Source organism: Gopherus evgoodei, chromosome 4 (assembly GCF_007399415.2).
Source record: "Gopherus evgoodei ecotype Sinaloan lineage chromosome 4, rGopEvg1_v1.p, whole genome shotgun sequence".
NCBI lineage: Eukaryota > Metazoa > Chordata > Testudines > Testudinidae > Gopherus > Gopherus evgoodei.
Window position 1 is genome coordinate 116,808,530 of NC_044325.1, and position 25,454 is coordinate 116,833,983.

Here is a 25,454-nt window from a genome sequence, read left to right on the forward strand (position 1 = left end):
AAACAGAAACAAATCCCTTTACATGGGCTAGGGTTTAATTCAGTTGGTGTGTCAGTCCAGCCCTCTCCCGGCCAGCCTGAGGCTAGAGAGGGGCTCTCCTCCTGACATCTTGTACTGGAGTTCATGTCTACGCAAGGGAGTTGGTCTTTGTTGCTGCTGGCCTCACAGAAGTAGTTTCAGCACTAGCAGAAAAGCTTTAGGGGTCTAATCTGGCTCCATTTGAATTCAGTGGCCAAAGTAAGTGTTTTCAGGGGGAGGTGAATTAGCCTCAAGAGGCTGCTTGCCTATAACATGAGGAAGAGATGGACAAGGGCAAGAGAAGGGATCGGGCGGAGGGAAGACATGAAAGCAGCAGGTCAAGGCAAGCAGGGGTGAAAAGAGCCCCACACACAACTGACAAGATGTGCCAAGCCTCTTCTCCATCTCCTCTATAGAGCAGCAGCAGGTCTCGGGCCTCCCAGAGCTGGCTTCTAGCTCAGCTGTTGACTTTAAGTAACATTTGACTTTATTAATATGCGTTTTTCTAATATCATGTCTCATGCAGCCCCAGGGTGTTTGCACTCTCTGTAGAGCAAGAATTGCATTAACTGGGAGAGGATTGCACAGCCTGAGAACGCTCCGTGGTTAATGAGATGGTAGCCTGACAGGGCATAATGTGTGTAGCAATGTTAGTGCAGTGTGTGAGTGGGATGGATGAGTCACAAGCCAGTCACTCGGAAGCAGGGTCATGGATTTTATGGAATGTCTCTAGATGTTGCAAGGGAGTCAGAGTCTCGCTCATGTAAGCATGTCTAGCTCCAGCCAAGTCAATGCAGCTCCAGAGCTGTCCCACTGAATTTAATTTAGGCAGAGAGTGAACATCTGGAGCAGGGGTTCTCAAACTGGGGATCGTGACCCCTCAGGGGCTCACAAGATTATTTCGGGGGGTGGTTGCAAGCTGTCAGCCCTGCATGTGTCAAGTCTCCAGCTGTCAACCCCCAGGTGTGCCAGGGCTCCAGCTGTCAGCCCAAGCCCTTCACAGCTGGGTGGCTGGAGAGCAGGGGCTGCTGGCCAGGCGCCCAGCAGTGCAGAAGTAAGGGTGGCATGGTATGGGAGGGGTCATCACTTTTTTTGGCAGGGGGTTCATTACAGTCTGAAATATTTTCAGAGGGTCCCAGCAAAAAAAGTTTGAGAAGCCCAATCTTGAGAATGTGCTGGCAGGGAACTGAGCAAGAGACCTACTCCCGACCCCACCCCATCTACAGTGCCGCTCCTGTCCAAGCACAGCTGTATGTCGGTGTTAGTCCACACATGCCATGCTGCACAGTCATGTTTGTAGCCGTACATTATGGACAGCTATCCCACTCTGCCTCAGCTGCTGGGGGAGAGGGGCAGAAGATTGTGGGTGTTTAATAAGGCACAATGAGCTTTGGGGCAGGCTGACCTCCCACCCACACAGCGAGGAGGCAGAAGAACCGGCTGTCAGTGCACACCCGGTTAGGTGGTTATCTGCTGTAACGAGGAAGGACCACTTAGAACCTAGTTACAGCCTGATAATGATGCTCACGAGAAAAATCAAAGCATGGTGTATCCAACAGGATTATGTTGCCATTAGCGTGTGTGGACATGAACTGGGTAGGGAGGCAGCTGCAGTACAAGCTGTACTGTAGGAGGGCCTCTCGCTATTGCTATGAAATGCTAAGCTGATCTGAGTTGGGTGCTACAGATAATTTTGCCTTTGTAACATGACCCTTGTGATTTGATTTAAAAATTGCCTAACTCACATCACACCTTCAAGGGGGATTTATTGTGTTCTCTCACACCCCAGTTGTGATCATGAGAGTTCCATACAAAGCAACACATTAAAGCCTTTCATTTTTCTTCTCTTCAAAACTTGGACGCAGAAGGAAGTAGGAGGAAATAAAAGGACACTAATGACCAGCTTTTTCATACTGAGCCAGAAAATCAAATTTCATGGCTCAGCATCTGCACTGCATCTTTGGGAGGCAATCAAGGAGGGTGTGTTAATTAAATATTGATTTTTTAGTGTACTTTTTGATACTTGGTTAATTACTGCTCCTTCCCATATGATGGAATAAACAGGCTGCTTCCCCGGAGGTTGTAAACTGGCATAGCTCCTAACACAAATAATGCTTTCAGCAAATCCAAAGACCCGGAAGTTCTGGTTCTTCGTTAACAGGCATGAGATGAATAATGTTTCTTAGTGAAGAAACAGCAAAGAGTCCTGGGGCACCTTATAGACTAACAGACGTATTGGAGCATGAGCTTTCGTGGGTGAATACCCACTTCATCGGATGCATCCCACAAAAGCTCATGCTCCAAAACGTCTGTTAGTCTGTAAGGTGCCACAGGATTCTCTGCTGCTTTTACAGATCCAGACTAACACGGCTACCCTTCTGATTAGTGAAGAAACAGGGCCTTGATCCAAAGCTTAACAGGAGACTTTCCAAAGCCTTTCAGGGGGGGTTGGATCCAGCTGCTAATGCTGAAGGTGTCGTCAAATCTGAAAGCTTCTTTCCATCTTGATTTAAGAAATGTTTCTTAGAACTGTAATTGAGGTGAACTGTAATTCTCTTCTAACACCAGGTCAGTTTTCAGATTTTGTGCCCATTTCTCGTGTGTAATCTGGGCAGTGCAAACCTTTCAGCTACTGATGTGAGCGAAGCTCTCTGTTCACAATGCTCTTCTTGCCTGTGTTGATGCATAGATAAGTGCCCTTTTCTGCTCTTGTGTCTGTGTAAATAAACTAACATTCCATTGTCCTCCAGTGGGTGGAAATCGTTTACTGCACAACACCGCCAGTACACACACTGCAAATAATGAAATGCATCCTGCTGTACAGAGCACTTAAGAGATTGCTTAGCGTGGCGCTCAACACACTAAGAGTCTTGGCTAAAAGGAAGTCCTTCCCATTGGATCTCTCTTGGGCAGGCCCAGTTATTTATCCAAGATACTCTGAAATAAGAAAGACAGCGAGTAACTGCAGAGTTGCAGCTTCTGTTGCTAGAAAGCAAAGAAACTTGAAGTTTAAGCAGGCCAAAGTTTGGGAGTATTTGGCTCTGGAGTTTCAATTCCAAATCCCAAGTTGTCAGACTACCAGCCCCAGAGCTCCCCTTGGGCGTGCAAGAGGTACACTGTGCCAGTCCCTGGAGCACTGCCTCGTTCAGTAACGGGAAAACAGAATTTGAGTAAAATCAAATAAACCAAACCTCAGCTTGGCTCTATGGTGCTGTTCACAGCACAGCATTTCCATCTTCCAAGTGAAAAATCCAGGGGGATTGCTGCTTCTACATGCCAGACTGTGCAGCACATGTTATACTGGGGGTCTCCAAAGCCTGAAGCAAGACCTGCTCCTCTTCACTGACCAACTCAACAGCCACAGTGAGAAGACTTGGAAAAGTGCCTTTAGTGAGTGTGCATGCAGCCAAGGATGCTCAAAGGTGCATCCAGCTCCCAAGACAGCAGGGTTCCCCTTGGTTGGTAATGCAACCAGTGCAGTTCTGCTGGGCAAGAGGGGAGAAGTACACAAGGGGTTCACACCTCATGTGAGATGGCCAAGCTCTGCAGGGGCTCCCTGCAGTGGTGGGATTGCTGCCACCTAGAGGCTGCTGAAGCAGCGTCTATAGATATTGGGTTCCAAATCACACCGAGGGCTTGGGGAGGAAAAGCCACTTCCTTCATTCTCCCCCTTGCCCACAACCAAGTTTTCCTAGTGCCCAGCCCAACTATGCAGGCTGGGAACTGGGAAAAATTATTGGCTGCCCTGGAACAATGACCAAAGGCTGCCACTGCACGATGCTTTTACCAAGGGCAGGCTGGGAGCTTGACCATCCACACGGCCATCGGCAGAGTGATGCTGCTACAGCGTTTAACTGCCATTTCTCTTTGCTCCTTATGTAACCCCCATTAACTCAGGCCCTTCACAGGCTCATTGTGTGACAATTCCATGGGAATCTCCATGGGGAGGTAAAGCCTTGGAGAAATGAGGCCTTAGAATATAAATGCCTTGGGGCATAATTTCCCTGTCACCCCATATATGCCAATGGTGCTATGATCTAAATAGTGCTTAGTACCGCAAAGATGGGCTCAGATTACACACCGATTACGCATTTAAAGGAATTGACATTTATGGATTTAGAATCTAACATGCCATTGCCCAAGTGCTTTTTATATACATCAAGGACAGGGCTTTCAAAGTCCACCTGGGGATTTAGATGCCCCAAATCCCCATCTATTTTAGAAATCTCAGCCTAAACATACAGCATCTCAAGTCATTTAGGAATAACACTGATAGACACAGAAGAATTGATAAGGAAGAGGGGCACCAACAGAAAGGCATCCTTCCAGTTAGCTGTATTCCTTAACAAAGAAGGACAAATGCTGAGACAGGATGATTGACATTGGAATCACAGGGTGAGGTTCCATGCTGTGTTATGCAGCCGGTCTGGCTAGATCACATTGCTGTGTTCTGGGCTTCAAACAGATGGGTCTACGAAGCCTATCTGACCAGTGTTCCAAAGTGGGTATCTTCTGACTGGCTCCCTCATTGTTCTAGGACCTGCTTTAATTCCCATTAAAATCAATGGAAAAATTCCATCTATCCATCCCTATGGCCTGATCATCAATGTATCTGAGTGTATCAATCAACAGATCACTACCCTACCTGGGAAGTGGGGATAGGATATTATTTCCATATTACAGATGGGGAACTGAGGCACAAAGAGGCTAAGTGACTTGTCCAAAAACTCACCAGGAATCCAGAGCAGAGCAGGGAATTGAACTTGGGTCTTCCAAATACCAAGTCAGTGCTTTAAACCACTGGGTCATTCTTCTCATTGACCATGATAGGAGCTGACGTGGGCCACCTTAGCACAAGCCCAGCTCCCCACAACAGGAAAAGGATAGAGAAGCCAAAAACCCAGAACAAAACACAAGGAGCAAAGCTGCCACCAAGTTACCTGGCGATTCACATGGATGCTGCTGGGGCCTAAAGTTGTAGTCCCGTAGCTAGTGACATAATAGTGAGCAGAGGGCGGGGGCTGTGGAACCCCCAGGTCACTTGGAACTGAAAGGAAAGAGAAGGAGACATCAGCCCACCCTGCCACAGCCATGGAGGAATCCCCAACACCCTCTACCCCACTGACCCTCTAAAGTGCTTTACACATTAACTAATCCCTCCTGGCAATGGAGGCAGAGCCTCAGTCAGTGCAAACTGGCATAGCTCCATTGGACTTCAGTGTAGTTAGGGTGATTTATACCAGCTGCGCATCTGCCCCAGAACGTGAGAGGCGGATAAGCAGGGACAGCCAAGGGGCCAGCAAGAACTGGCCACCTAGTCACAGTTGTCTTAAGATAAAAGAGTGAAAAAAATTGCTCAGAAAATCTTGGGAGTTATTAGAAGCAGTTCTTAACGCAGGGGAGCTGCCTGTCAGAGATGGATTGTAGGACACTGCATTGTCGGGCCTTTTACAGATAGTGAAACTAAGGATAAATAGGTTATATGGGTCAGGGCAGACCTAGGATTTAGAACCCAGGTGTCCCAATTCCCAGGCCTTGTGTTTATTGTAACCGCTGGACCATGCTTATTGTCAGGCTTATCTGATTACAGTCGTGCACCTGGAAGACTCAGCTGAGATAAGGATGCTATTATGCTAGGCACTGTGCAAACATTGCGAATGACAGGCCCTGCCCCAAACAACTTATGAGCTACAAGGAGCAGACACACAGAGGAAGTATTAGCACTCCCAGTGTACAGATGGGGAAGCACAGGACAGAAAGATGACTCAGGGTATGTGTCAACACAGGGATTAAAAAAAAAAACAGCAGCTGACCCCAGCCTCTGGGGCTGAAAAAGTGCAGTGCAGACTTCCAGGCTCAGACTGGAGCCCAAATGTTGGGACCCTGCAAAGAGGGAGGGTCCCAGAGCTCCAGCTCAAGCCCAAATGTCTACACAGCACTTTTTAGCCCTGCAGCCCAAGCCCAACAAGCCTGGCCAGCCGCGGCCATGCCATGGGGCTTTTATCCCTGTGCAGACACACCCTCAATGACCGCTTGTACAAGGACACAAAGGAAATCCTTCTGCCTTCATCTTGTGGGTTAAACTGGCCCCTATGCAATAGCAGGATTACAACCGTCTGCCCGTACCTTTGGGTAAAAGCAGCTCAGTTCGAAACCGATGGCCACATGTTCCACAAGTTTTAATTTCTTCCTTCGTCCTTAAAATAAAAAGAAAGGAAAAGAAAAAAAAACACTAATTAACAAAGCGCCACTAAACACCTTTACAGCCATGGAAGACACTGTTCAGAAATGCCCCTTTTGGAATCCGAATTGCTCTTTCTAAAATGTTATGGACAAAAACCGGAAAGAGAAAATGTTTCCCGTGGTCTAAAGGGAGGATTTTGTAGTTGAGGTACTAAACTGGGAGCCTGGGGTTTATTCCCAGCTCTGCCATGGGCTTCCTAAGGGACCTTTGCCAAGCCATTTAAAATGAAGATTACATAGCAGCAAATGGAGTTTTTTGAGATGAACCTCTGCATATTCCTGCTTGTGGGACCCAGGCACCCAGGCCACAAGCCGATGGCAATAGGGGAGTGGGAATATGCAGAGGTCACTCAAAGAAGGACCACAGTTTTCAAACCGAGGTGTTTTAATACAGATGTAGGGGCCCATTTCCAAAAGGGCTCAGCATTGTTCCCATTCAAGTCACCATCAACTTCAAGAGGAGCAGAGTTAGGCCAGGCTCAGTGCTTTTGAAAAATCCCACCCATAATCCATATTTACACACCATAATCAAAGCGCATCAATTTTCAGAAGCACTCAACTCCCAGTGGTGTCAATGAAACTTCAGAGGCACTTCGCTCCTTTGAAAGCCAGTCTGCTTTGGTTTGGATGCCTAAATATGGATTTAAGGCCTGATTCAGCAATAATTAGGTATTGAATTACTTGGCTGTCTGGGGGTAGGGACTGTCTGTTCTGTGTTTGTACAGCACCTAGCACAATGCAGCCTGTGACCAGGGCTTCTAGGAGCTACTGCAATACAAATAAATAATAATAAAGTGAAATGCACACTTAAGTGCTTTGCTGCATAGCCATTTAAGTGCCCAGTGTTGGACACCCAAGTTTGAAAATTGTGTCCGTAACCTCTTGGCGTTTCTGTTTCCTGTTCTGTAGAATAAGGTTAGTAGTTATTTGCTTCACTGGCATGTAGTGAGGATTCAGACCTTTGTAATGTGACTTGCCCTGCTCTGATGGAAGGTTATCACAGACAAGCAAAGAACAGGTCTTTTTTAGAACTGATCACCATTTGTACTGTGGTAGCAGGTGCTCACACCCCACCGCCGGTGTTTCCTGTAGGCAAAACAGGTTAGAGGACATACGTACACTGTGTTCTTGCCGTCCACATCTGGCCAGAAAAATTCTGCAGGACATCCTGCCGTTCGACAAGGCGCCTTCATGCACATGTGCAGACCAGGCCACTCCTCTGAGAGCCTCCGGATGATGAAGATGATAGCCATGAAAAAATCCCACGTGAACTGGAATTCTTTAGATGAAGAAGGGAAAGAACTGGCTGCTGTTAATCATCACAGTTACCTGGACTGAATTAGCCCATTTAGACCACAAATGGTAATGGGTGAGCAAGGGTTACTTGTAGGCTGGGTTATAGGCAACAGTTGCACCAGCTGGGTTCTTTCCAATTCATCCAGACCAGACACCCTTGAGGGGCAATTTAAAGGTGAACCAAAAAACAGTCCCCAAAAGCCATGTTGTGCCCTTCTTTGCTTATTATTTGTATTGCCGTAACACCGAGCAGCCCCAGGCATAGACCAGAACCCCGGGGTGCTAGGAGCTGTATAAACAGAACAAAAAGATGGTTCCTGCCCGACAGAGCTCATGGCCTCAAACTTTTATTAAGTATTTTTCTGCTTTTATTGCCATTATGGTAGTGAGGAGCAGAAAACTAGTAGGCCTATGACACCAAGACACTGAGCAGTTTCGGGGGAGGGGGAAGGGAGGGAAATGTTTAAAACTCTTTTAGGAGGGGATGGTTGTGCCAGTCAATGTCTGTGTAACTCGAACATCAAGAAGAGGAGTTCTCTTTGTGAAAGCTTCAATCTGACTCTCCCCTTTGAAGGCTGAGAAAATTCTATCTCCAACCTCCAGCAAGAACAGGGAAGATGCGATTTGAGGATATCACTCCTCATTCTAGGGTAAAATATAAAACTTAATGAAAGGGAGAAAAAGAGTTTACTTTGAAAAAGCTCAACCCGATCTTAAATGTGGAATCAGTCTTGTGTCATCCCATTGCATTTATTTTGAGAGAGCCACTGTGGGACCCCAAATTTCATTAAGATCTTGGGAACACCCAAATCTTTAAGAAGTTGGAAGTTCTATTAATCAGGGTTTCCTCAGGTTAGAGAGAGATGCTCCAATGGGACAGGCCAGGGGGAGGAGGGATAGCTCAGTGGTTTCAGCATTGGCCTGCTAAACCCAGGGTTGGGAACTCAGTCCTTGAGGGGGCCATTTGGGGATTGGTCCTGCTTTGAGCAGGAGATTGGACTAGATGACCTCCTGAGGTCCTTTCCAACCCTGATATTCTATGAAGTCACATGGTCCTCCCTAGGCTAAGGAGCTTCAGAGAGTTCAATGCTTGGAGACACAACCAATCTGTAGCTAACCAAAAGCCAATAAGTAGGGATAATGCTGTACATGCATTGGCCCAGCATGCAACACAGGTGCCAGTTTGTTTAGGGGGGTTCGGATGCAGTGCAAGAGAGCAGATGGCAAGTGGACAACTGCCCTCCATTTCCAGGCCCAAGAAGCCAAAGAGAACATACTCAAGAGAGAAAACAGTGCCTGGGGTTTCCCTCTCACCTTTCCTTTGCACTGGCTTTCTGCTCCGGAGTTCAATATAACTATAGCCTTTCCGGTTGTTCTCTTTGATTAGCAAGGGTTTGCCACTGCATATGAGCAGGCACGTGACCTTCGCAACCCAGTGGGCCGAGTAGAAGGAGCAAGCTTTCACCATGAGCCTGCAATGAGATTGGAGAGAGACATCAGCCAAAAGATTGAAACAGTTCTGCCCTCCAGCTCCAGTATCATGGAAACTGTTTTAAGCCCCATCTACTGCCAGAATATATGTAGCCAACCCCAGGTGGGACGACAATGGGGATTGAACCAGGGACCTCTCGTACTGTATTAAAAACATGAGCCTCTACCACTGGAGTGAAAGGACTGAGTCTCATTACTAGCAGCTGTAGCAGACCCATTAAGAGAGCTGGTTGGGAATTTTTCTACTCAACATGCAGATTCATCGGAACCAAAACTTTTTGCAAAAATGTTCTAGATTCAACAAAACTTTCATCAGCAAAGGTCCTCAGATCCAGGATGGAATTTCTGGTAAAAAAAAATCAGACCAAGTGCCCAGAATAGTCCAGAGCTCAGGGGTGAGGCAAGTCCCTGGCTTTAACTGATTCAGAGTAGTGTCTTGAACCTGGATCTCTGTATCCCAGATCTGTGCCTTAATCACCATTGGCTAGTCTGGGGTGGAAGGAGCCTCTGTCACTTTTTGCACAACAAATTTTGAAAGGTATTGGTTCTGTTCCACATCAGAACTCTAAAACCTCTGAATTTTTTGCAATAATTGAAATGTTTTCTGGGCTGCCCTAATCATTAACCCAGTGATACTCAGACTGAAGCTCGCAAGCCACAAGGGGCTCGCTCTTTAATGCGTCTCCTGTGTCTCTTTGCAGCATATGATATTAGAACACTGTGATTTAATTATTCACCAATCATAGTTATTAACCAATCAGGATGTTTACACTATTTTATTAACCAATTGCAGTTGATAAAATACCAATATTTGGTCAGTCATTTTGCTGAGAGAGAGAGATTGATTCAGCATGTGCATGTGCATGTGCACGTGCACACACACACACACACACACACACACTTAGTATATATTATATAGTATATAATATTTAGTGTATATAAACACACTAGATATTTCCCCATTATACTTTTAAATATGAATATATTGTACTATAGTAAATGAAACAATGAATTCATGCTCCTGTGGCTCTTTTGGGTAATGTTGATCCCTTATTTGACTCCTGAACCACTGAGGTCTGGGTATCATTGCACTAACCTCTTCTGAGGATCAGCCACTAGAGGATGACAAAGACTCACATTTTCCTAGTGCAAAAACAACGAGGAGTCCTTGTGGCACCTTAGAGATTAATAAATGTATTTGGGCATAAGCTTTCATGGGCTAGAACCCACTTCATCAGATGCATGGAGTGGAAAATACAGGAGCAGATATAAATACATGAAAGGATTGGAGCTGATGGAAGAGGTCAGTCTAACGAGACAAATCAATTAACAGCAGAATACCAAGGAAGGAAAAATAATTTTTGAAGTGGCAATGAGAGTGGCTTCTCTCACACACACACAAACTCACTCACTCATTTGTCTCTCCTTCTTGCTGGCTTTTCCTTCCCTTCTAGCCCTGGAAAGGCCAGCAGTCAAAAGCTTCTTCCTAAAGTAAATAGCTGCCCCATGCATTGGACAGCCTGGGTGCTTGGTACACATTGGGTAGCTAACAATCCCACAGGCAAACTGCAATATTATTACTATGGATGGCTTCATACATGCATCTTGGGGAGTGCCTCTTCCTGCTTCTCTCACTCTTGACGCAGCAAGATGACACTGATTTGAACAAGCTACCTTGCCAACATGGATCCGTTGGGTACAAATCACTTCTTTATGCAGAGATAAGAGACTTTAGAATCGATAGTTGAGTCTGCCATTCATTTTCTGGAAGGGAAGAAATGCCCTGGGCTCTGGTGCACTGTTCAGCGGAGAGGCCCACCTTCCCCACCAGCTGTTGTTAAAACCCCTCAATGCTTTAAAAGCTGCATGAACTGAAGCCTGGTGGCCTATTAATTACCACCAAACCAAGACATTCCACTGCACTTGCTTCTCCCTTAGGGAACAGAATGAGAGAACAACCAACAGGTGACAGATGCAGTCAGGTTGTTTAATGCACAACTGGAAGACACACAGATACTACAATGATGAGTGCAGCATAGAAACCTATACAGTGAGAATAGAATTAGATGTTCCTTTGAACATTGGGGAACCCCAGATCCTGACTGGATGGTATGATATGGCTGATCATTAACTCAAGAGGCGATGAATCCAGATCACGACACATTGTGTCCAAACTCGTCCCCATGACCGGGTGAAGATCAGTGTTTGTGAAGGTTCAGAGACGGGCTACCCTACAGGGTACAAGATCAACTGAACTGCCGGAGGAGGGAAGCTTACAACTTCCTTGTATTACAATGATTCTGACTCTCAGCCTTGCCCTCTCGGCTGTAAGCAGAGACCAGCCAGACAGGTAAATAGCTGCATTTGGTTTTTTTCTGCGCTTACTCACAAGTCACAGGCAGCCAGACTCACAGGGGAAGGCAGTGACCCAGCAAGTCATCCAGGACTGTCTGAGCTCATGAGGCTAAGTAGAAGATGCACTCCTTCGCCACGGCATCCGCAGTTTGGTTTTTCCCCCACAAAAGGGATGATTCCAAGGAGCTCACGCTAGGTAGAATGGCTGCCCTGTGGAATTAGTTTGGGTGTGCTAGGCCATCGTGAAAGAGAATATGGCTCAGCAAATGGGATTATGAAAGTGTCCTCTCAGTTTCCCTGTTCTCCCCTCCACAATGGTCCCTGCAGTTACTTTGTGCAGCTCTTCTAGGCACTAATAGATGGCTTAGCGGACCCATAAAGGCAGGACACCAATGCTCCAGAGTACCCACCTCCCAGCACAAATCTCCACATTCATGTGGTTTGCCCGCTCCCGGCTGTCAGGATTACTGGGACCAGGGCCAACTTTAGGCATACACAGCATATGCAGCTGCAAAGGGCACCATGAAATAGGGCACTCACTGGTGGTGGAAAGCAGAGAGACGCGGCCCCAGCCCACTTCGCTTCCCTTGCCCCGGCCCCAGCCATGTGGCTTGGGTTGGGGAAAGGACCACCACGGATCTCACCAGCGGCGGGAAGCGGAGCACTGTGGCTGGGAGCTGGCGGAGTAGAGCCGACTGGGCCCGAGGCAAGGAAAGTGCAGCGGACTGCTCCCAGCCCCCAGCTAATCCCCCGGGCCATTCTGGGCCTGTGGGGTCCCCAAAAGTGGCCCCCCACAGCTCCTTCCTCCAAGACGCTGAGGGAGGAGGGAGGCCTGAGGCCCCACATAGCCCACCTATGGGGAGGCTGCATAGGGCACCCAAATAGCTAGGGACATCCCTGACTGGGACACCTGAATGAACAGAAATAAAGCCATAGGGGGGCACATCACCAAAACAATATGCAATGACTTACATATGCAACGCCAGTCAACACAAATGGGAACCAGGCAGTATGAATCCCTGGGCAGTACACTAACATGCCCTATTAATAATTAATATGATAGTAGCACCTGCAGGCCTCAGTTGAGTTCATAACCTTGTTGGGCCAGGTGCAGTACACACCCAAAGAGATTCAGCAACAGAGGGAGAATTATTCTACCCATTTCACAGATGGAGAACTGAGGCTTGGAGAGATGAAGTGATTTGCCCAAGGTCACACAGAGAGTCTAGGAATTAAGCCCAGATCTCGAGGCCCAGTCCAGGGCCTTAACCACTAGGCCAACCTTCCTTTTGATCACTATGAATTGTGTTTGTTTATACCAGTACCAATGACATGCTTCCCAGACAGACAAGAAGGAATGATCCCTGCACTGACAGGCTCCCCAGCTCAGGACATGCAGCCAGGCAGCAGCACATGGTTAACACAAGTAGGCTGGCTCGTTACCTTTGGAAGAAGCCCTCTGGGATCTCAGGTGAGAAGTAAGCCCGGATATGGAGATCCTCCGGATGATCTCCTCCCCACCTCTCAGAAACCTCCTCGCTCTGGTTGAGATATGTGGGAAACAAGTAATAAGCCTCGCCGCCGTCCTGCGTTGTTTCCCATGGCTTCCCTGGCACAAACTCCCTGGCCCCTGGGTTGAGGTCCTTGGCATTCCTCACCTCCAGGCAGATCTCAAAATGCTCTAGAAGGCTGAACAGCTTCCCCTTCTTGGCCTTGTGCCCCACCATCTCCTCAAAGATGTCCCTCATCCCTTCTGAGTAGAGTTGGTGCTTGACCAAGGCTCGCATGGCCCGCTGGCACAGCATGGCCTTCGACTTGAACGTCCACACCCAGTTGGACTGGTCTCGGATAGTAGCATGTTCTCCCACCAGCAGGTCTATGGAGATGCTCTCCAGCTGCTGCACCAGGCGATATCTAACAAGAATCTGAACGGGAAGAAACAAAAGCTCAGTGAGCCAGGGAAGAATTCAGTAATGGATGCAGTTTTGCTTAGGTACTTACAACACTCACATCACCATTTTATCTGAGGGTCTCACAGTCTTTATTGTATCTGTCCTCACAACACCCATGAGGGAGGGAAGTGCTCTAATCCCCATTTTATGCATTGGCAACTGAAGCACAGAGAAACTAAGCAGCTTGTCCAAGGTCACAGAGGAAGCCTGTAGACAAGCAAGAATTGAACCTGGTTCTCCCAAGTCCTCAGCTAGCATCCTATCCTCCCTCCTAGCCTCATCTCCCAGCAACACAAGAGGCACAAGGCTCCTCCAGCAATCGCAGGGAATGGGACATGGGCCTTTCTACACAGCGCACACCAGAATGAGGAAAAACAGAGGCCGTAGTTGAACTGAGTTGAAAAGGACTGTAGTGGGGTGGTTACCCACTCCTGCCCTTCAGGGCTTAAAACAGCCCAGGAGAGGGCTGTGGCTAGGGCAAGAAGCCTGGGCTGATTGGGGGAAAGCAGGCTCAGCTGTGGCCATGTCCCAATCAGGCCCAGCTGGCCTCTATAAAAGGCTCTGAGCCAGAAGCCCAAACAGTCTTCCTCTGCCTGTAGAGAGAGAAGGGCCTGGCTGCAGGGAGCTAGAGACAAGGTACTTGAGTGGAGCAGGGCTGGGGAAAGGCAGAGTTGCTGGGGTGCTCCAGCCTGGAGAGCCCCAGGCTCTGGCCTAGCACAAGGCCAATAAGTACTGGAGGTTTCAGAGGGCAGCCCAGGGGTAGGCCAAGGCAGCAGGTCCAAACCCTCCTTGCCAGTGATGAGTAGGCTGATACTGGAGTCTGCCCCAGGGTGCAGGGGCTAGACAATGACTGGCACTAGCCATATACTGAGGTGAGGTGGGGATAGTGGGTGGGGGTTCTCCAGGAAAGGGAGACCCTGAGAGAAAGTGGTTACTACTTGGGGGCAGCACCCCAGTTAACAGGGCACCAGGGTCCAGGGAGGGACACGGAGGCCAGGTGACAGGTGGATCACCGGCCTGCAGAGGACTCTCCTGGCTGTCAGTGAGCTAATTCCCAGGACAACCAGCAGGAGGCACTGAAGGGGTAAGTTCACACTCTACAAGGATATTTTTAAAAAGGGGGTGGGGGAGGAGAATCTGAATCAGAGGCATTCATTTGCTCTTCAAGATACATTCAATGGCTATTGGATGGCTCCAAGAGACTGGGGAGAGGATCATCTAAGCCAGGTTGGTACGAGCAGGGTCTAAACTGTATTGTTAAACTTACTCACCAAAATCTGGGTTAATGTACTATATGTATTATGACTTTTAAGCCAAACTTTGTGTTTGTGGATAATCTAAGCACTATACCCAGATGTATAAACACTCTTTCCTTAATCTGTGTATTATATAATTTCAACATGAGCTTTAATAAAATGTTGAAATCTGCTGGCTGTGAAGATGAATAAGAGGCCTCAGTCCAGTTCCTAGTAGACAGTGTCCACATCACAGAGGTTAGACCAGGAGACTGGAATTAAAGACTCATAGGTTCTATTCCAGTCCATGATTTGCAGCATGACCTTAGGTATTTTGCTTCCATTTATCTATAATGCTGGCTCTCTCACACATAACTGTTAGGTGTAATTGATTGCTTGCAAAGTCCTTTGAGAAACCCAGCTGACTGGCCTTAAAGTGTACGATCATATCTGAGACTTGCCCCAGAAACTGAGGTATGGCTGGAGAGCAAAATAAGGCTTATTCTTTCCAAACCACCCATCACTCTTATGCCTGGACAATGGCATGCAAGGTGGCACGAAACAGAACACGCAGGGAGGCAGGACGCTGCTTCCCAGAGAAATAACCTGGTCATGGAGAGAGGGTTCTACCGGTACCCATGCACTCACCTTGAACATGGTTATCAGAAAGGCGGGCCGGAGAAAGACTGTGCTTTCCAGCTGCTTGATTTCTTCATACCATATAATCAGCCCAATGCGGTGGAGGTATCTCAGGATGTCCTGGAAAAGCTCTGTGCCCAGATGGCTCAGGTACTCTCGGCGGGTGATTTCACAGAGTAAGTGGTTGAGGTCCATCATGCCTAGAGAGAGAACACGATCACATGGAAATGACTAACACAGGGTTTCGAACAGCAGCTGAAATGTCAGTGGGTGGGGGCTGGCCCAAGGTGGAATCCTAAAAGGGCCAATGTACATCAGTGCTAACACCCATGACTTAGAGTGACCAGATTTTATTTTTATATTTATATTTTATATTTATTTATATTTTAGGGTGACTGATTTTATAAGGACAGTCCCAATTTTTGGGTCTCTTATATAGGCTCCTAGTTTCCCCCACCCCCGCCCTGATTTTTCACACTTGCTGTCTGGTCACCTTACCATGACTTGGCAAATCCCACTCCAGGTCAAAAGTGACTTCTAGCAGAACTGGACACAGGAATCCCAAAGTACAGAGGAAGCTGAGTGTCTTTATCTGCATGACAGTACCCAGGGTGCTTTTCTAACTCTCAGATATTTCACTGCAGGGCTATGGTAGGAGTGTTCAGAACAAGCCAGAGGTAAGTAGATATGCACATGTAGACAGATATGTACCAGGCTCTTTGAAAAGGTTACTGAAATACACAGACCACCCTGTTATGGACCTAGTCTGAAAGTCCCTACTCAGACTAATAGCTCCACTGAAGTCTAGCCATTCACATGAGGAATGCAGGATCTGGCCCGCTTTGGCTGTGCACTGCTAATATGTTCCTCTAAGGAACTTAATGCAGCTCACTCTAGCCCAATGTAAATAAGAACGAACTTATTTACTCCCAGTGAACACAGCATGGAGACTCCTCATCTGGGCTGCTACTCGTCCCCTTAATCCACACAATGCAGGAAGAGAAAATCCACACGAGGAACAGCGCCTGGAGCGCTGAGATGGCATTTCAGCCTAACTTCTATTTCTGACATCCCCCTGGCTCTTGTAGGTTGAGCCAATAGGAGCAGGCACAGGAAAGATCTACATGGCAGCCAGGAGATCCTCCGGAATCTCCAGTTGCTCATTATCTCTAGAGCCTCTCTAGGTCTAGGCTAATGGAAGGTGGGCTATTTTAGAACATAACTAGGATGGCCATCTGTGGGGATAGTGCTAGAAGCAGCAGAGCTCCTTGGTTACTAGACATCCAGTGAAATTGCAGCCCCCATCGTGCTGAGACAAGAATAAATGGAAGACAGAATTGACTAGATATATGGTTAAATACTAATGCTCTGCTCTGCAAGGGAATGAGGTTTGCGTCCCAATCTCTCACCCCCTAACTGTGCAGCACCTGGAAGTCCATAGGCAGCAGGTTTGTATAATTTTTGTTGGGGCCTCCCCTCCCCTGCTCCCACTCTGTAAACTGATATAAAATGAAGCTACAACGCGTCAGCACTACAAGATTACAAGGGTCAATTAAAAGTGGAAAGTCAGAAGCAGCACTTGCCTGCTTCAATATACAGTATTACATTTTGTTGCACCTGTTGTGACAAAGTGGGAACGTTCTTAATGTTTTCTCTGAATACTGTGTGGGTACCTCAGTTTCCCCTGCAAGGTGCCAACTGAAGGTGTTGAGGACAAAGATCAGGTGGCCTCCTTGTCCAGAAGAGACACAAAGGCTAGAGGAGGGAGTGTCAGTTTGGAGCTGGCTGGGGAAATGGGGAGAGGCCTAGAACTTGGGTCTATGCTTCCCACCCTCCAAGACGGACCTGACTGAGGGGTCCTGTTTTCTGTACCTACAAGCTCTGTTTTAGACTGTGTTCCTGTCATCTAATAAACCTTCTGTTTTACCAGCTGGATGAGAGTCATGTCTGACTGCAGAGTTGGCGTGCAGGGACCTCTGGCTGCCCCAGGACCTGCCTGGGCACACTCACTGTGGAAAGCACACAGTGTGGAAGGGCATGCTGAATGCTCTGAGGTCAGACTCAAGAAGGTGTAAGCTTCTTGCCCTGGAGACAGTATGCTCAGAGAGAGGAGGCTCCCCCAGAGTCCTGACTGGCTTTGTATGGAGTAGTTCCAAAGCATCCCAGCATCCCCTTCCACACCATGCACTTCCCAGAAATCTGCACAGGCACTGACACTCCCTCCTCTGGCCTTTGTCTCTTTCCCAGGCATTAGGAGGCCACCTGATCTCTTTGTTCTCCAATACCTTCAGTTGGCACCTTGCAGGAGAGCGGCCCAGGCCATCAGTTGCCCGGAGACAGGGTTTCGGCCATTCTCTGTGCAGACGGCATCACACTGGCACTCTAGAGCTCTACAACAACCACACACCCTTATCCCACCATCTAGATCCTTGAGAAATGCATAGGGGAAACTGAGGCACCCACACAGAATTCAGAGAAGACATTAAGAACATTCCCCCTTTGTAATACCTGTATACGTTAAAGGGTGTAAAATAATCAAGTATTGTGCTAAACACAATGATACTCCAAACTGACCACCAAATTTAAGTTGCACATTTTTCCCCTCAAGTGAGGGCTCTGGGGTGGGGCTGGGGATGAGGGCTTCACAGTGCAGGCGGGTGCTCAGGGTGGGGTACTGGGGGTGCAGACTCTGGGGTGAGGCAGGGCTGGGGATAAGGAACTTGGGATGCAGACAGGCTGCCCCAGGGCTAGGGCCAGAGAGGACTCCCCCCCTCCACTTACAGGCAGCAGCAAGCTCCAGGGGAGGGACCCCTCCTCTCCCCCCCCCCCCCGCAGCACACTCACTCTGCACCACAGTCACTGCACATGCTCCTAGGGACTATTTCAGGTCCAGAAAGCCCACTCGCCTCCCCTATGGTGGGTACCGGGGCGGGGGCGCGGTTGCCATCCCTTGTGGCCTCCCCTGCTGCTGCCCGTGGCTGCCAGGGGGGGGGGGGTGGGAGACAGAGCTCCCAAGCATGTGTGTGCCTCCTTCTCCCTCTTCCCCTCCCCCGTTGCTCCAAGAGGCTGCCAGCCACTGATCTCTATAGCCTTAGGCAGAAGCAGCACAAAACAAGGGAGAGAGGCACCGGCTGTTTTCTTTCAGGCAGGGAAGCTCTGAGACAGGGCCAGGGGAGAAACCCAGCTCCAAATATTGGTGGAGCACAGCCCTCAGCCTTGAATATTCCTGGTGCTTGAGCACCTTGAGCCCATATAACCTGCTGCCCCTGCCTGGAATTGCTACAGACCACCACCTGCTTAGCTCCTAGACTGGAGACGGTGTTGAATCTCTGAACTGCCAACACGTCTCCAGTAGAATAGGGAGTTTATCGGGCACCAGAGGGAGTCCTTGGCCAGCCCTCCTTAGGCAAAAAGATGATGGCTGTGGGGCGTAGGACCCCTAAAGCAGTGAACTCTCAGTGAGGAAGGCTGGCAGGGAGAAGAGAAGATCTATTGATATGTACCATAGTCTGCGGTCTCCTCACTCTGCACAATATCTACAATTGCAGCTTCCACTTCCTTATAGATGGGAGGCAGCACTCGGATAACGTTAGGAAATATTTCTTCATTCTTGACATGCTCCAAAATAGTCGTTTCAAGTTTTTTAATATCCCAGTAATCAGTGCAATTGACGGGAACAAGGTTTAAAATCTGGAACGAAAGAAAAACAGTTCAACAGCGTTCTGTTACTACAGAAGACTCAGTATGCATGGTCCAGCTGGAACAGAGAGGGGATTTGGTTTCTATATAGCACCCTTCTTCCTACATACAGGATCAGGGCCAGTGCTACCATTTAGGCGACCTAGGCGGTCGCCTAGGGTGCTGGGATTTAGGGGGTACCATTTTCTTTGGCAGCGACCGTGGTGGCCGGATCTTCTGCTGCCCCAGTCGCCACCGGCATTTAGGTGGAGGGAGCTGGGGCAGGGGAGCACGGGGAGGGCCACCTGCAACAAGTGTGGGGGAGGGCAGCATGCAGGGGAACTCCTCACCCCAACTCACCCCGGCCCTGCCTCCTATCTGAGCATGCTGTGGCTGCTTCACTTCTCCCACCTCCCAGGCTTGTGGCGCCAATCAGGAGGCAGGAGAAGTGAAGCAGCCATGGCGTGCTCGGGGTGCTCGTGCACGGAGCAGGGGTGAGTTGGGGCAGGGTGCCTCAGGGTGGAGGGTGGGGGTGGGGAGCTGCCGCAAGGGAGGCACCTCAGGGTGGAGGAGGGTAGCTGCCGTGGGGTTGGGGGTGCCTCAGGGCAGGGGGGAACACGGGGGGGGAGCGCAAGGTGGAAGTTTCGCCTAGGGTGCGAAACATCCTTGCACCAGCCCTGTACAGGATTATACCATTTTTTGATTAAATGCAGTTAAAAGTAGTTGCAGGCACTAAGCCTGCCCTGGAGCTGTCTCCCTTCCCTGGCCAGTTGTTGTGATTTTATAATCACACTTGCCTATATACTGTTTTTAAATGTTTCTCTCTCTCTCTTGCTGCTGTGCAAGAGACCCACACAAACAGGGGAAACTGACTGACTCTACACAGGAACCAGGGAAACTGACCAGACAGAATATTCAACTGATGAAAAGCTGATGAAGTAAGTGCAATGTTAAAAGCTATAAATAAGACTTTTTTGAAAAAAATCAGAGAAATGGAGGAAAAAATAGCTCTTCCCATGTGTTACTGTCAGTAGTATTAAAGCACAATGCAGCAAAAAACCGTTAGGAAACGCTACAGAAGGCAGAAAAGCGAACCAGAGGTCATACGTCTAGCTCAGGGGTAGGCAACCTATGGCACGCATGCCGCTGGCGGCACGCGAACTGATTTTCAGTGGCATTCACACTGCCTGGGTCCTGGCCACCTGTCCGGGGGGGCTCTGCATTTTTATTTAATTTTAAATGAAGCTTCTTAAACATTTTAAAAATCTTATTTACTTTACATACAGCAATAGTTTAGTTATATATTATAGACTTATAGAAAGAGACCTTCTAAGAATGTTAAAATGTATTACTGGCACGTGAAACCTTAAATCAGAGTGAATAAATGAAGACTCGTCATACCACTTCTGAAAGGTTGCCGACCCCTGGTCTAGCTCAAGCCTGGACAGCATGTACTAATACATAAACGGTACCACAGTCCTCTTCAGGTGATGACCAAAGCCAAATGCTGACATTTTTTGGTGGCTTGTGGTGGTGACGGGTGTTGTGTTCGTCATTTATAAAGGTGTTAAGCAGCTAGTAATCATGGACTGAGAAGGAGGATTTCCCAGTGGTTAGCGTGCTGGCCTAGGACTTGGAAGACCTAGGTTCAGTTCCCAGCTCTGCCACAGCTTTCTCTGTGACCTTGGGCAAGTCATGTCATTCCTCTGTCTCTCACCTCTCATCTGTAAAATGGGGATAATTGTACTTCCCTACCTCCTAGGAGTGTTGCAAGGATTAATATTAGAGATTGCTCCTACTACACAGGGCCCATATAGGTACCTTAGATAGATAGCAGTGTCCCAGAGGGATCTAATTTCATGGGAAAAATAAGTAGCAGACACAGGAGCGCTTTGAAAGATTCTGTTTCCATTAAGATGTCCCCAAGAATAAGAGATGGGGTGAGAGGGAATAAAAGAGAAACACAGAATGTGTCAGGGGAGAAACAAAACAAAAATGATTTCTTAATACTAGAGCAGGCTGGACAGAATATTTTAAACTCTTAATTTGACAAAAAATGATAAATTTTGATGAAAAAGTGGGGAAGGAATCAAAATTTGTTGCTAAATATTTCCCCCATCCTCCCCCTTTTTTGTCCATCTTGTTTTTAAATAAAGCAGCTCTAATAATACAGATTTCCACAAAATTCACCATATAACGGCTCTTTGTAGCCTGAGGGTACACCGGTGATGGGCTCATGATCCAGAGATTAAATTAAAAGCAGATACTTAGTTAACCTCCCTGGGGATGAGCACTATAAGCTCCTTGGAGAAGGGACCAAGTCTCCTATTGGCCTGTACAGCATTGTGCACACCAGTGGTGCTGTGTAATAGCCAACAAATAGCCCTACAGTCAAGGTGCAGCTCTCCATCTCCTTCAGTCTGTCCCACTGGTCCACGTAGAATTCAGACTCCTCACTGCTTTCCAAGTTGTTGATGAAGTGGGTGAGGTTTGCCCTCCTTTCCTCCAGCATGGCCTGGATCTTGCTCATGATGTCCCACTTCTTTAACTCCACTTCCTCCTCAGTGCAGCAGTCTGTGTGGGTTCCCACAGGCAGGACCACAGAGTTTGGGACTCGCATGAAGAGGTTATTGATCCAGAAGCCAACCAGCTCCTGGAAGATGTCATTATTGAGCTGGTACCTGAAAAAAAATGAAATCAATCAAACCAACTCTCAGCCAGTTACTATCAGTGCAGGGTGTGTCAATGTGCCCTGGGGGTCATCCTGAGGATTGAACACAGCGCTGCCACAGTAAAGAGCATACATCTCTACAGCTTGAGCTAAAGGACTGTCTCCTCTAACTGGGGTCTGTAGCAGACTTGTTTCCCTCTGTGGACAAGGCAAAGAGGACAATATGCACTGAACAGTGGGTTATCTCAACACCTTCCTCTAAAACAGATGGTGTTGGATACATGAGACTGGGTGATCATTTTATAGGCATGGCCCAACTGGTACAGACTCACACATTCCACGATCAGCACTAGATGCAGCGGCTGTTCAGTGGCTTATGTAAAAGGAGTTTGATCTCCATCCAAGGGGCTGGCAGTCTCATTGCAGAGAGGACAGGCAGCATGCTTAGTGGATAGGACATAGGACTGCACCTTGGGAGCCCTGGGTTCTATCCTCAGCGCCACTGAGGGACCTTGGCCATGTCATTTCCCTGCACCGTGCCTGTGTTTCCCCCGCCCACAAACACACCATGTCTGTCTGAGCTGGTTAGATTGTGAGCTCTTCAGACAAACCCATTGCATAACACTTACTTCTGGAAGTTAATGACCAGGATGACGAGGGCCTGTGGGGTGATGAACACATGGTGGGTCACATAGTACTCTAGCTGCCCAGCAAAGTCCCAGAAGAGAAAAGTGAAGTCCTGGATGTGGAATTCGCTGATCTCAATCCCAACTGTTCGCTCCTCCTCAGACACCAGAACCACTTGCCTCTGCTTCAGGCTCTTACAGATAGTGGATTTTCCTGCCAGTGAGGCTCCTAGGAACATGGTCTTCACCCTCCTGTCTTCCTCCCCTTGGCAGTTCTGCAATTGGCTGAAATAGCTCAGGATCTGCTGGATTCCCCCAGCGCAGACTTCGTTGGGAGGCTGCTGCAGTGGGTTCCCATGTGCCTTGAACATCTTCAGCGGCCTCCCTTCGAACAGCTCCCTGGGGAGCTGGCGCAGCATGTTGTTCTGCACATAGAACTCCTGTAAACTCACCAGCTCCAGGACAGCTTGGGGGACAGCTCGGAACAAGTTGTTGGACAGGTTGAGGTACTGGAGGCTGCTGCTGCAGGTGGCCAAGTCCTTGGGCAAAGCACTGAGGCGATTGTTGTTCAGCCGCAAGTGTTTGAGCCTGGGAAGACAGGAAAAGATCCCCTCCGGGATGACCCGGATTTGGTTCTGATTCAGTTCCAACTTCTCCAGGTGGACCAGACTCTGGATTTCCTCAGGGAAGTCCGCGATCTCATTCTTGGACAAGATCAGCTTTCTCAAGTTGCCAAGCTTTGAAATCCCGGGGATGTGTTTCAGCTTGTTCCGGTCCAGGTTCAGGCTCTCCACTCTGGGGTCCTGCAGGACCGCAGGAGGCAGCACTCTGAGCCTCATCGTGGAGAGAGTCACTTTCCTCACGCAGTCATCTTGCTCCTGACCTAATGGATGGAACAGATCATGACAGCTTGTGAGCAGGATTTCTGAGAGTGCTCCCACTGTGCTCATGCCTGGAAATCTGGCTGCTCATTTAGGGGCCTGAAAAGAACATGTTGGTGGTGGCCGAGCTCCTTTAGCCCCACGTTCATGTAACACTTTTCATCCCTGAGGCTCTTAAAGCCCATCACAAACTCTAAAGGATCATTTACACATCAATGAAAAGCGGCTGCTGCTGTAGCAGTGAAGCATGGGAGCTGTTTTAGCAGCACACAGTACCGGCACTGCACCCCTTACACAGCACAACAGGCTAGAAGAGGAAGTGAATATTGTGTCTGATTGAAGCTGCAAGAGGAAGGTGAGGAGGCAGAGTAGAACTGCAGGGCTGGAAGAGATCATGGGAGGTCATCCAGCCCAGCCCCCTATGCTGAGGCTGGGCTAGACCATCCCTGACAGGTTTTTGTCCAATCTGCTCTTACAAACTTCCAAGAACAGGGATTCCACAAGCCTACTCCAGAGCTTAACTACCCCAATCATTAGAAAGCATTTCCTAATACCTATGCTAAATCTCCCTTGCTGCAGATTAAGCCCATTGCTTCTTATCCGACATCCAACTGTTCTCCTTGTCCACTGATCACCATCCTCGTCACAGCAGCCCTTAAATTACCTGACTTGAAATTTGACTAGGAGACAATTTTAGAGAAGCCCTACTCTCTCTCCCAAAGTGCCATGGGATCTTTCATGCAAACAGCTCAGGGCCCCCCGGGGAAGTTGGCTCAGGGCTGACTCAGCAAGAAGTGCTACATACTGAGTCACTAATGGATTTCCCCTCAGGGAACTACTGAGCCAACCCACTCTCTTCGTTGGCAAAAGAGGATCACAGGGTAGGCACACCACTACAGCTGTAGCCAGCTAGATGCATTCATGCTCAGTGGTCAGGAGATGAGTTCAGGACCTTCCCTCACACCCTCACTGCCCTTAAAGTCTAGGACCCCCAGGCAGATTTAATGGGATGCCCAGGGGGTATCCTTGTTACAGACACAAGGAGTGGCAGCTTGGGAACTGCAGAGGGACTAGCGTTGTGAGCAGAGGGGTCTGGGTGGGAGGAGTAGCTGGGTGAAGAACCACCCCCAGGGACTCAGAGGGATTAAACCCCTCAAGCAGAAGCCTAGCTGGCCATCCCCAGCCCAAATAGGAAGGGTACTTACAGCAGAGGGGTAAATGCTGGGGGAGGGATCTCCACATGGGCAGAGAGGGCTGTTCTAAGCCAAAGTAAACAAAACCAACTTCTCCATTCTGCTTCCTGTCTAGGCCCACGGCTGTTGTTCATCCTCGCACACAGCTCGGAGCTCAGGAGATGAACTCAAATGACTCTCCTCACAGTGCAGATCCTTGGGAGGTCTCACCCTTCACTGAAAAAGAACTAAAACACCTTCCCCCTTCCCACCACATCCCCCTCGCTCTAGCCCCACACAGGGCAGAGAAAATACATCTGCCTCTCCCCATTTCCCCACAAACACCCCTCTGCTGGAGCAGTCTCTGAAATGCAAAGGCAAATCTATCTCACTTTCTCCCTCCCTCCCCTACAAGGAGTTTAGGGCTGGGCAGCAGCAATAGGGGAAAGGGGTTGCTTGCTACTCACAGGCTCTGTGCTGGGCCATCCTGTCCCTGCCGGCCTGCAGCAGCTGCAACAGCTGGATCCTTTCTGAAGCTCAAACATGCCTTCTGCAGTTCCGTCCTCCCTTGGAAACGTTCTTTCGACCCCTCCCTCCTCCACCCTAGAAGATGATTTCAAAATCTCTGTATCATCCTTCTTGCATAAGGCACAGTGAGAAGGAATTGGGTATTCATTAGTACACACAGTAAAAAGAGAGATTCCCGTGAGATCCCAGCTGTTCACTTCCAGCAGGTTCCAATTATTAGGGACTGCAGGTAAAGGTGTTGGTAAGTTGGCTGTTCCTCACTCCTCAAATGGGGTCCTGTCCTTTCCTAATGAACTGCCTTTTGCAAGGCAGGACAGGGTGATGTGGCTGCGTGACGGGAAAGCAGTAAACATATTAACCACTGATGGCTCACTTATCCCCAAACCCCAACAATCTTTGGGGCAATTGATATCACATTCTCAGGAACAGATGGCCATTCTTCGGAAACTTATCACAACAGTGTCTAGGGACCAACCAGGAATGAAGATTGCGCTAAGTACTGTACAAATCATAGCATACAGTTTTTACCTTGAAGAGCTTAGGGTCTACATGCCAGTTCTAAGATCATGCCCAAGTCACACTGTCCAGACCAGCCACAAGCCTTCTCTATGCTATGGTAAAAAGGATAACTGGTTCAGCACATGTGGATGTCCGGCAGATGTGCCCAGA

The 25,454-nt window shown here is 48.6% G+C and overlaps 1 protein-coding gene across 1 annotated transcript; it reads right to left on the minus strand.

Annotated features, from left to right (window-relative positions):
- Positions 1–4,782: 4,782 nt before the first annotated feature.
- On the minus strand, positions 4,783–24,794 carry LOC115650555 (malignant fibrous histiocytoma-amplified sequence 1 homolog). The gene is given in 11 exon segments (XM_030560695.1): positions 4,783–4,899; positions 4,902–5,065; positions 6,145–6,215; positions 7,381–7,540; positions 8,872–9,029; positions 12,847–13,328; positions 15,239–15,429; positions 18,733–18,919; positions 21,297–21,588; positions 22,208–23,087; positions 24,725–24,794. Coding segments are annotated over 11 exon segments (2,637 nt in total). The 5' UTR covers positions 24,744–24,794; the 3' UTR covers positions 4,783–4,866.
- Positions 24,795–25,454: the final 660 nt, after the last annotated feature.